General features: G+C 34.9%; 1 protein-coding gene across 1 annotated transcript; it reads left to right on the top strand.

Moving 5' to 3' along the window:
• Positions 1–5,147: 5,147 nt before the first annotated feature.
• Positions 5,148–7,521, top strand: LOC120328519 (uncharacterized). Its single transcript, XM_039395031.2, has 4 exons — positions 5,148–5,275; positions 5,845–5,922; positions 6,623–6,840; positions 7,145–7,521. The coding sequence occupies exons 1-4, from the start codon at positions 5,197–5,199 to the stop codon at positions 7,328–7,330; spliced, it is 561 nt and encodes a 186-aa protein (XP_039250965.2). The 5' UTR covers positions 5,148–5,196; the 3' UTR covers positions 7,331–7,521.
• Positions 7,522–12,130: the final 4,609 nt, after the last annotated feature.

Below are 12,130 nucleotides of genomic sequence, written 5' to 3'. Positions count from 1 at the left end.
AAATCAGGAAAATTAGCTCACGAGCCTACTACAAAAGCAATTCGATCAAGTGCAGCCCTTCGGCAAAACGAGTGGGTTGCGATAACGAAGAATATTATGCTTATATCGGCGGTAATCTACTAATATGAACGATGAGACACTCTAACCTAGCCTATGTTAATTGTAATAGTCCTCTGATGCAAAGACGCCACAACTAATCTGTTATGAGGCCATAATATGGATTTCGAGGTCATGTATTGACATTTTTCTCACAAAATGAAGTCATTGTTACGGTTAATACTGTTCGGTTAATTTATGCTTATCATACTTTGTTTTTTACGGTCATACAAACTCATTCATTCGATCTCATTTCAATTTTCGCAAGATGGTTTTATCGCAGCAGGGTCGTTCACGTAATGGCTCATCGGTTGCGTTTTACTGCGCCAACCACTGAACTACAGCTTGAGAAGGTGTGCATGAGCCATTATCGATGTTTGTGGCGTTTTGAAGGATTTATTGCAAGTAATAAGCGCTTGGCAAGTTTTTACATCCATTTTTCTTCAACCTATTTAATACAAAAAAATCAAATAGTACAGCCATTTTGAACAAAACAGACAAAACAATTGTTTTAAAACAATTCTTTTTGAACAAATCCCTAGTTTTGACCTGCGTGATACTGATTGCTCGGCGGTGCCTTGGCCGTGTAATTACACTTTTCAGCTTTCCCTATGTCACGAAAGCAATATGGTAATTCTCGCGAGTATCTAAAATATAAATGTACAGTTTTTGTCCACATCGCCTTCGTAAGAAACTGTACAATTTCTGGGATTGCAATATGATCGTATTTAAACATCTAAACTAAATAATCTTCCTTAATTAAACAAAAATATACCGCGTGTTGTATTTCATACATAATTTCGTAGCGCTCCACACAGTCATTTCAATTGATTTTGCTTGTCCGCTGGGGAAAAAAGGTTGGGAACCACTGAACTAAACAGTTACCTACAACAACGTCACACCAACGACCCCAAACTCACAGTCGAAATAAAGACACATTGTTTTCATCGAGATGATAAAATAGAAGATTTTTGATCTTTTCTCGTTGTGGGGTCGCTAGTATCTGTAGATTTTACGAAAATTGGGATCGCAGAAAAAAAAAATTGAGAAAAATTTTCAACAACAACATTAAAAATACTAACAACAACAAAATAACCTATAGGTCCACTTTGTTTCAAATAATAAAAATAGAGCAGGAGAAAGTATTTTATTATGTCCTTCCTATCGTCGTTAAGCATATTTTATTTCTAAGAAAGTAATTTGTACAAGAATCATAGTTTAAGCAGGTGTGATATGGCTTATCTCCTATTATATGACTACATTAACTCAGTAGTCCATGCGTACAAACCAATTAAATTGGTATAGTGGCAGATTTCCCCATGATTTCCATTTTGTAAAATCACAGAATGCCTATACGGTACCTAGAAACACACATTGTTGTAACAGACAAAATAAGATACGAAATTTCAATTATTCCGTATTCAGTATTATCCTACGGGAACTACCAAATTACCATGTTTTATCAAGTTTTTGGCCAGAGAACTTGTTGTTCCCTTGTTATTCCGAATCTCATAAAACTTCGCCAGGTACCCTACAAGTTGATAAACACCCTGAGTTAATTTAGGCAACTTGTCGACACAACACTTACATTATTTTGCATACGGAACGAGACTAGCTTATGTGGTTAAAGCTAATACTCTTATATTTTATGTTTGTGTGGGAAATGTTGATATTTTAACATTTATAAATCCCTCCGGCAATTATAATATATTGTGGTTCAAAGTGACGCCGAAACAAGTTTATAATTCGCTTTCGAAAACAATGAAAACCGGTTTGGTTTTCGATATTTTATATGTATTTGAATTTATTGTTCAACTTGTCCAATGAATAAAGGAAAAGCTCGGAACAGCGTTGTCCAAGGGGAATCACTATTTACTGATGTCGAACGCGAATCGTGGATGCTGAACATACACGAAATAAGAACATATTTATATGAGGATCTTGAATACTGTCAAACGATGAGGTATCGAAATCAAAGTCATATCGTTATAGATTATTGGTGGCCATCAGTAGTTAAAATTGCTCAAAATGATCTGAACCGGAAAATGTAAATGAAATAAAATCCATCTTTACATAAATTTCCATCGATTTTGCTTTGATTTTCATAAATCAGATGTATACAAATTTATATTTCGATAAGAGTTTTATTTTCTTCTTTATCATGTGACACTGGTGATATAAACCGGTTATTGGAACCAGATTCTTACAATATGCGGCAATGTGTATGACGCTAAGGTGAAAACTTTTTCGTATAGAAAAGGTTTGCGAATTGTCATTAACTCATTTCTATTAAATAATTCGGAGTAAACTACAGTGGTTTGCCGCAGAAAACCGGTTTCATATTACTAGAAGGAAGAAAACGCCCAGTAATACGTCAAACATTCAAGAAATACTCGTTGTAACACAACAAGTGAAAATAATACTAACATGAATCAAAAAAAAACATTGATTATAATTTGGCCTTGTTTCGAAAAATGTGGTATTAATGGTCGTTTGCGAAATAGCTCGATATATGCAAGCATGATTGCATATACGAACCTGGAATGGAGAGAAATGACGAATGCATCTCAAAGGCTTATTTTGCTTATAGTTTTCTGAAGTAACGACGTTGTCGCTGTAATCATGTTGGAAACTTTAGTTACAGCGTACAGATAGTGTCCATTCGATTTCAACTGTTTTTTTTATTTATTTATTTATACAGTGACAGTAGGAAGAGTGAATGCTCACTATAGTTTAAGAATACAAACGTATTCAATCAAAATTGAAAAAACTTTGTTGCGATTTTTGCGAAAAAGCGATTTTTGTTGCTCTATATGGCTGTTCAGTGGAAACCAGTTTTTCGACGAAAAGGCAATCCAGTATTATAATAGCATTCATCGAGGGAAGTCATTCAAATAATTATTGGAGACTGTGATTGCTTATTACATACGTATTGTGCTGAATTGGCCTTCTGTTTTGCTTTTTACCCGTTTGATATTTAAGAAAAATATATTATGTCATTTCACTGAAATGCACTTTATATATCGTCACGCTAATAACCGAATTGCGTAAGTCATTTTTGGCGGTTTTACGTTTTTTATAAAATAGGTAATTATGTAATGCTGCGCACCTGTCTGTTAACTCAGATTTTATTTTAAGAATTCCGAAACCCATAAAAATGGAGATTTTATATGACATGCACATTTGTGCAATTGTTTCGTCATAATGAATTATCGTTGTTACCGCAGGACTATTCTGACGTCACAAAGGCAAAATAACCTCGACGAAAGATTTTCAAGTTTTCGCATCTCAGATTCTAGCTTAGCGCTTATAAATTTGAATTTATTCTATAGTATAGGGAGGCATGCACTTGTGATATTCACTGTTTGAGTCCAATTCACCGTGGTTGGCTTTTATATTGGGTACATTGCTGTTTTATTCTTTATTTTTAATCTTAGTCTAATTTCGGTGGGTTTGCAGAACGTGTTATATTGATCAAATATATATTTTGAAACATAAAAAAATGTACTTGAAACAGATTAGCGATTTCGGGGATTCGACATCTTAGATACTGGGAATTACATTCGTTTTTGGATTGTTTGGTTTTCAGGACTGGTGCATATAGTCAAGTTGCAAAATTGCGTATGTCCCCAAGCCATAGACACATTTCTGCCTAAGTCACATTGCGCCACTATGACGTCACATAACTGCGTCATACAAATTAAATTAAATCCGGCTACGATCAAAAAATTGAAACATGGCAAATTATTGACTCTCGATGGCACAACAATATTATTAGGAAGTTTTTTACGTTTTTCTCAAAACTGCTAAAAACGACTTACGCAATTCGGTTATTAGCGTGACGATATTTTATTTACAAAAGGCCTAATTTTCAAACAATATTGTTTTCTGTTTTGGTGTAGCGACGTTTGGAGGAGACGTACATAGATTACTCTCTTGGTCAATGCATATTAAATCTGTTATTTTGCGCGAAAATAGAATTTAAAAGATTTGGTATTCAAAGTCTAGGTAAAAGCAGAAAGCAAAACGATTTTAACGTACAATATCGTCACAACTAATCATAATATTTGTTTTGAAAATACTCATAATAATCCTGTGTCAATCATATAATTATGCTTCAGTAAATTGAAAATTTTGGTTGGTTTGCATTATTTGCAGAAAAAAAAAGTTGTACTCTACTTGTAAATACTATTGTGGCCTCACCTCATAAGCTTACTTTATCAATTACATCGAGGTATTATGTTATTCTCAATTCTGTCCATACATCGCAGAAATCAATATATCGTGAAAACCAGTGGCTAAAACCCAACATATCTATTGTTTTATTCCACTTACAAATGTGAAAAACTATTTTGCATTCATCTTTATACCAAACCATTGCGACAAGTCATTTCCAAGATCATAAAATGTTAGTAATATTTGCACAACATTTGTATGTCAGCAGATGTGTAGATTATACCACATCAATTCGAGACAGGCGCATAGCGATATTTTTCTCACAAGATAACACGTTGTGATTTTCACACAGTGAACCTTTCATTCATTTACTGGCGATCGGCCATCAAGCATCCTATCAATATCTTCCTTTTACAGACTAGTATTAGAGATCTGGTACAGAATCATATGGTTTGAAAATTTCCATCTTTGTTGAATATTTTTTTCAAACGAATGTTCAACAAACACTATCTCTGATAAGTATAAGAAGGAATAAATATTTACACGGAGATCCATGTACAATGATTTATGTTTGAATTACTCCACAACGCTTTGGACAGCAAATGGAATTGTACTTGTATAGGAATTGATCGCTCATATACATATTATAGAAAGGAGTGCTGGGAAAGTACATAGTGATACGTAGGAAATTCTCAGAAAGCTATAAATATCTTGATAATGCGGTACTCGCGTTTTACTGACAAACATGATGATATTTTTTCACAAAAATTTGTTTAAAATTCGATCGCAAAGCAAGTACGGAGAATCGCCACATGTTTCCCCTTTTTCTCGCAGAGAGGCTATAAATAGGCACGTGAAATATGCTCAATACTACATTTGTTTCGACCTTCTTACCGATTGAAAGAAAAACGTCAACATTGGACCATGTTTGCTCTCATCTTGACTATTTTATCCGTCTCGTTTGCAGTTGGTCAATCGCATGCCTCGGATGCCGGTGCCTCACGTAAGTGTTTTGACCAATTTTTGTTATACGACTGGGTAATGTATATATTGTGTTAATGCAGGAACTGTTTTTGAGCAAATATAACATATTTATGGTGTGCTGTAGATTCATAAGCAATGTTCAAGCCATTTTTTTCAAATTACAGTAGTGAAAACTTTTGATATTGTGAGGAAGATCGGTTATGTGTCAATACAACACTTCGATAGATTTATTAAGGTCTGATTCGGAAATATGAGGATTCTCGGAACCATACATTATGTGTCATTATTTGAAATATGGCAAGATTTAGTCAATCTTCAAATGTTTCAATATCATATTTTTTCTATATATACCTGAGTAGCTTGGTTTATTTCCAAGTTCGATTCCCCCAAATTCGGAAAAAATACTAAGTCGTAACTTTACTATGACATTGAGTTTTGCCTCTTACCCTAAACTCGGTATTATCAAATTGAGACATACATCCAAATAACTGGCTTATTTATTAAAGTCGCTGATATTAACCCAAAATGCTAAGGCAACAAGATATATTTTTGCGAAAATGTGATTTATCAATTATATTTCATTTTCAGTTGGAGTTTTGTTAGAAAGAATAAACAAACTGGAAGAACTTTTGAACGATATTCCCATTGCAAATCTTCAAGATAAAGGTATGACGTTATCTAATGGAACTACGAAAAAGAGTTTAATTTTTATTTTTTTGATTTAATTTATTATTCTGTCACGCGTGTCGGCTGATCCTCCCAGCAAACTGGGTTCTACTCCGAGGCAGTGGCGTAGCATCCATCCCCGCAACCCCCGCGGTCGCGGGAGGGCCCACAGCGCAAAGGGGCCCAAGCGGTTAGAATTTAGAAATTTGAGGCCGCAAACCAAAAGCTGCAGTGCAAAACAAATAATGCACATCTTATAACGTTGATGCTAGTTCTGCTCAAATCGTTTTGATACGTAACAATGCCAGGAAGTCGTCGATTTTTGGCGTCTTGTGGTTTGATCGCAGCAGCAAAATTACGGAGGCTGTCAGAATGATGTCGAAAGCAAAACCTCTCAGTGGAGCATAGAAACGCAGAAAAAGGGAAGAAGAGGAAGAACGTATGGAAAAAGTAACCAAAATAAACGGCAAATTTTAGGTTACCATTGCCTTTTTATAGCGGCATGTTATGCTTTTTGATGAAATAAAAGAGCGTTGTTTTAGCTTATGTCCGAGAGTTTTTAGGGTCATTTCTACAAAATATTTTTACGGGGGGGCTCACGAGAGTTTTGCTACGCCACTGCTCGGAGGCCTTGTCGGCACCGAAACGCGACCGCTGTGCCCACATATATATGGAAACTTCTCTCTTGTTTTTATTATAGGTCTGTGCCACGTGAGTTATCAATTCAAATGCTTTACCATTCTCACCTTTGACTCTCAAATTACAAGAGCGGAAGGGGAAAAAGCATGTTGGGAACTTGGAGCAAGATTAGGAAACGTTTACAGCAAGGAACACAAGAAGATGATCGAAGATCACGTGATTGCACTCGAAGTAGATGCCAACTTGTGGCTTGGTATGAGTGAAGTACCGGCAACCCAGGTTTGATATATCCTGTTATTTATACATACTGTGCAAATAGTGAGTCTGACTTTATCATTGAAAAATCCAACTAAAAAATTACTTATTTTTAGAGCATTAACGACGATTTAAAACGTCATCTTAAGAGTTAAGCATCTGGGAAGTTTAAAAATTTGGATAATTATTCTTATTTTGATAATTTCATCATCTCAGCCTTGCCATTTTTGCTTTGTGTCACTATTGCCCTACAATAGAATAGTTTAATCATATAAATTGGATTTATGTAATATGATTACCAAATAACTGTTGTTCAATTGATTTTCAGGAAGTATTTATGTCGTTTGGATCAAAAGTTCCATACAACATCGATTGGCATCCAGGTTGGCCTGCACTACAAAGTGACCGAACCCTTATGGCTCTTGCAATTCGTCCAAGCCCAGTATCTACAAACAAAGGATTCTTTAACGCCCATGACCGCGACACCACTAATGGTGTTCTTTGTGAAGTTTAGTCACGTTCACGTCACCACATATAATTTCACGATTTTATTCTTTTTCTTGATTAACCAGGAACAAATTCAACATTAGAATTTTAAAATATGTTGGTTAGAATTATGTGTAAGTGTAACATAACATCCGTGTTATACTTCATTGGTTATTGTGCTTCAACGAGAAATTTAGAATAAACTCATATCGTGCAGAATTTTTGATATTATCTCAGGTTGGTCGATGAAGATATCAGAAATTTTATTTTTATTTTGAACTTCACGAGTTTAAATGAATAACATGGGAGAAGTCAGTTGGCACGCAGAAGCAAAGACCACTTTGATTTGGGAATAGACCATATATTAAAACTGATAACTTGCTTAAGTTACACTATAAAATCGCTTGTAAATATGATTTAAGCCCGTTAAAAGGTGAATACGCTCGTCGCCAGCTAAAATTTTAAAAATAGGGCAGGGATATTGTAGTGACAGAACAGCAAACCTGTAAAATAGCACCATTATAACTTCCCCAAGTTCCAAATGTGTATTGGCGATGCTGTTTTTTAGCATAGATCGTCGGTGACAGCTGTTGAAACTTTTAGAGACATGTAACTTTTGTCGGTATAATTAAACATAATTATTTTAAAGCCCAATCAAAATTGCAAATGTTCAAGCCTTGCAATATACGATAAGCCTCTCTCTTAATTTCCCCTTCCCCTTGTCTTGTATGTTCGCTTATCCGACATTTCCACTGTTGATAACCTATATAAAATTCCCAAATTGTTGTAGGCTCGGGTATGTAAGTAGCAAGTGTCCAGAATGGTGTATATTCTATTCGTGGCAAACTTGTCGGCATTTGGGGATAACAACTACTTCCGCAATAAAAATTGCCACCGAGCGGCGAACGAACTCGCGAAATTCTATACACTCATTCTGCTATATATATTAATTGCGCACCATTCTTAATTCGTATCTCAACAATCGCAAATTGAGCATCTACCTTATAACTTAGTTCACAACTACTAAAACAATTACTCATACTATAATAAATCACCTGCAGTACTATAACGAAAAGACTGCATCTTGGTGTATTCCGTAACAAACTACTGAATTGTTTGCTGTGCAAGATGAAAGTTAGCAACCCTCGGTGTCGCGTTGATTTTGACTTACAAAATTTATACTTGTACAAGAATGGGGTATTCAAAAACAATTTCACAACTTATCATACCAATAATGCATATATATATATATGTATACCTATCAAACGGGTCATTGCCGATCAATTATATGTTTGTTTTCATTCTAAGTGATTCAATAGCCAAGGGTGGGTAGTTCGTCCAAGGGCAGTTGTATTATGTGTGTCCGAAGAAGGCTGACTTTGGCCAGGCGTAACGTGACATAAATATATTTGTGTTGGTGGGTAGCACGACTCTTGAATCACTTACAACTGTTATTTTCAATCTTGCTACAGCATCCGTGCATTATATGGCTTCGGATCCACCGACGAAAATGGATCCTACTCATTTCCAACTCATCAACTGCAACTGCAACAAGAACATTTACAATTATCACAGAAAGGATTTTTAGAATATTGCCCGAATGAGATAAGATTACAACCACAAAAACTAAGCCTAGAACAGTTTGTAACCCAAGGAATCTCCAAAAATGTTGGTTAAATATTATATGGCTGAAGAAGTCTGATCTGGGTCAGAAGTAACGTTACAGAAATATACTTGTGTAATAGAACTCTTGGATCACTTAGAATAGTCATCTTCACTCTTGCAAATGCATACGGATCCACAGGCACAAAACCAAGCATATATGGCGTACCAGTATTGGTATCGCCACCCAAGTTCTTTCTGCCAGCTTCTTGGACACTGTAGTTGCAATAGATATAGATCGCAAATAACCTTCTTGTGGTTCCAATTGCAGCAGAGTAACTAAGTTAACTCAACTATATTAATTATACACCTGTAAGAACTTAATACAACCAAATATTCCAATGAAGGACACAATAAACAATAAAAAGTACAGTACTAAATACCATAAATCACACAGGAAATTAACTGCGAAAGTAGACTAATTACAACAAAAGAGCTACGCACAAATATATGGACACGTCAGACCAGAGCGAATCAGTCCTTACCGGTACCTTTGACCCTACCGGTACCCTCAAAAAAGTTCTGAATTTCCAGTAGCAAGAATTTTGCAGAATCAAAACGTACAGCCAGTCATGACACTGACTACAATCCGTGTTCCCATGGATAAAAAATAATACAGCAAAATTTTAGACGAAATATCAAATTTCATAGAATTCACGCAAAATTTTGAAATAAATAAAAGTAATAGCCTTCTAGCGAAAAAATTATTCTTCAACCACTGAAAATTTCAAAGCAATTGGTCCAGTATTCGAAGAGAAAAGCGACTTTTTAAAAACGTGTCAAAGAACAAGAAGAACAACAACATAATATTGAAACGATCGTTATGTCCACTTCGTGTCCAAAAACTTTGAATACAAGATGACTGGTGAACAGGGATATGCCAAACTGGGAGAACAACTAACCTGTAGTACTATTATGATTTTATAACTAGAATTACATAGATTTACGGAAATAAAACACTTTAATAATAATCTAATACGCAAAGAAATTCCACAATGCCGGTAGACTGACAAACCATCTAAAAAGAAAGTTGCTCAATAGCAACTCAAGTGTTATGAATGAATAGCGCGTCTACATAAATCAAACACAATTATAGACGTAGTCGTCTCGCATGGAAAAAGTATGTTAGTTCGGCAGAAACCCAATGGATAGCATTTGTTTTTATAGTTCATTAGGATAGCTGTCCGTGGAGGAATAGCACAACAACACAAATTTACACAAACTAATTCAAAGGGCGAGTTCTCAGTTCTCAATAAAAAATGGAAAGCATACTGATATAAGATATTTATGCCACCACCGAGATAACCGAGAGGTATATAAGTTCAAACAAGGGCTTGAAGGACAGAACGTTTAGCACAGAAATTTCATTGACAAGCGCGAACCTTTACAGTGTATAAATGAGAATTACGAGATGATATAGTGAAATTTCGAGGATATATCAATGGACTTCTTGTATATCTTCAAATCTAACATAAAAATGTTACGTCACGTTTTCACAACACGGTTTTCATACTGTAAAAATAAACGTTATAATGACCTAAATTATTTATCAATATAACAACAATTTAAGAGGGTTGGCACCATGTAGACATAATATTTGTCTAATATATTTCCTTGTTCTCTAGTAGATAACGTTATCTACTTTTGTTGCAATGAACAGAAACTGCTTCGAGGCATTGAATCAAATTTCTGTAATTTGATTTTTAAGTGGTTTTAATTTTCAGACACTCAAAAAGCAAGAAAGAAGTTATGTAGTCTCCGAATAGAATCAGTATGAAATTTATTAGTTTTAAAGTAATTCTATGTGAGGTATTTAACAGTTGATTGAGTTTTCTGATTAGGAATTACGGCTCTTAGTCTTGGGTTTATGGTTTATGACTTTCAGCCATGCACGAAAACCACAGTTGAAAGATGTATCAAATGCTTCAGGCAAAGCTGAAGGAATGCAAATGTAATCGATTCGAGTTTGTAGTCAATGTAGTGTGTGTTCAAATATGGCTACATTTTGCAGGCGTTTCAAAGAAATAAAAACGCGTGGATTATAACTTGGGTATTTGTTAAATTTGCATCATATATATCAAGTTTTGTATTTAGAAGTGTTGTATCGTGAAACAGTATATCTTGTTTCGTTTTATTGGATCGCGAACTTTCGGATCAAAATAAGCAGCTGTCATCAATTCGAAGGTTTCGACTTACCTATATTATTAAGAGATAAGCAGTCAAGTTTGGTCACTCGCAATTTTTGACCTGGTCTTATAAAGTGTTCCTATCCATATCGATTGTGCAATTATGCCGTTCAATTACCGTTATTTTGGATTTCGTCGTTGGTTTGTTTCTGTGTTTAGCTTTATGCATGATTCACTCCAGACTATGCGACGGTAAGTCACCAACTACTATAGTCAGTAGGGAATGTTTACGAGAAATATTCTGCACAGAGACGAGGTAGACTCAATCTTATAATTATGCGTAATATCTAACACTAACGCAGTCAGGCGATCGGAGACAATGTTTTGGACAGTTTAATTTGAATATTTTTATTCATTTTATTGTTAGTTAATTGGAATTTCGGTGAGGTGGATTGATTCATGATCATAATCATGCTATTTGAGGACATATTATGAGAAGCTAAATCCGAAACTGACACTCGAATTTCAAAAAAAAGGTTTAACAGTTTTTAAATAAATTGAGATCTGAAAGTAGAAGTGGTCAATTAGGTGTGAATATTATAATGGACGTTTGTCCTAATAAAGTACGGATATCCTTAGCAAGGAAAGTCATTTATGTTTTGTATTTTTCCCAGCTGACAACAGTTTTTATGCAAAATCAGCTGTTCGCAAATATTAATTCCACACATCAGAAGGCCAATCAGAGAAAACTGATGACATAAAATATACTTCGCGAACTATTCGGATTTTAACATTTTTATTGTGTTAACATTGGCAAATGAACACAAACCAATCGGTTCCGATTTTTGAGTCGATTTTGCCGCGTATTTCTGCAAGACACAATAAATTAAATAATGTTATTTATACGGCTGTGATACTAAACTACAATATCGATCAATTGCATTTGCATAAACAATTTCCGCTTATTGAAAATTGCATGCCCCGTGTGGTATTCGTATCATACTGTCGATAAAACTTGGCTCAACTGTATTATGAAATAA

The sequence above is a fragment of the Styela clava genome, chromosome 7 (genome assembly GCF_964204865.1).
Source record: "Styela clava chromosome 7, kaStyClav1.hap1.2, whole genome shotgun sequence".
NCBI lineage: Eukaryota > Metazoa > Chordata > Ascidiacea > Stolidobranchia > Styelidae > Styela > Styela clava.
This window is presented reverse-complemented; position numbering and strand designations above follow the sequence as displayed.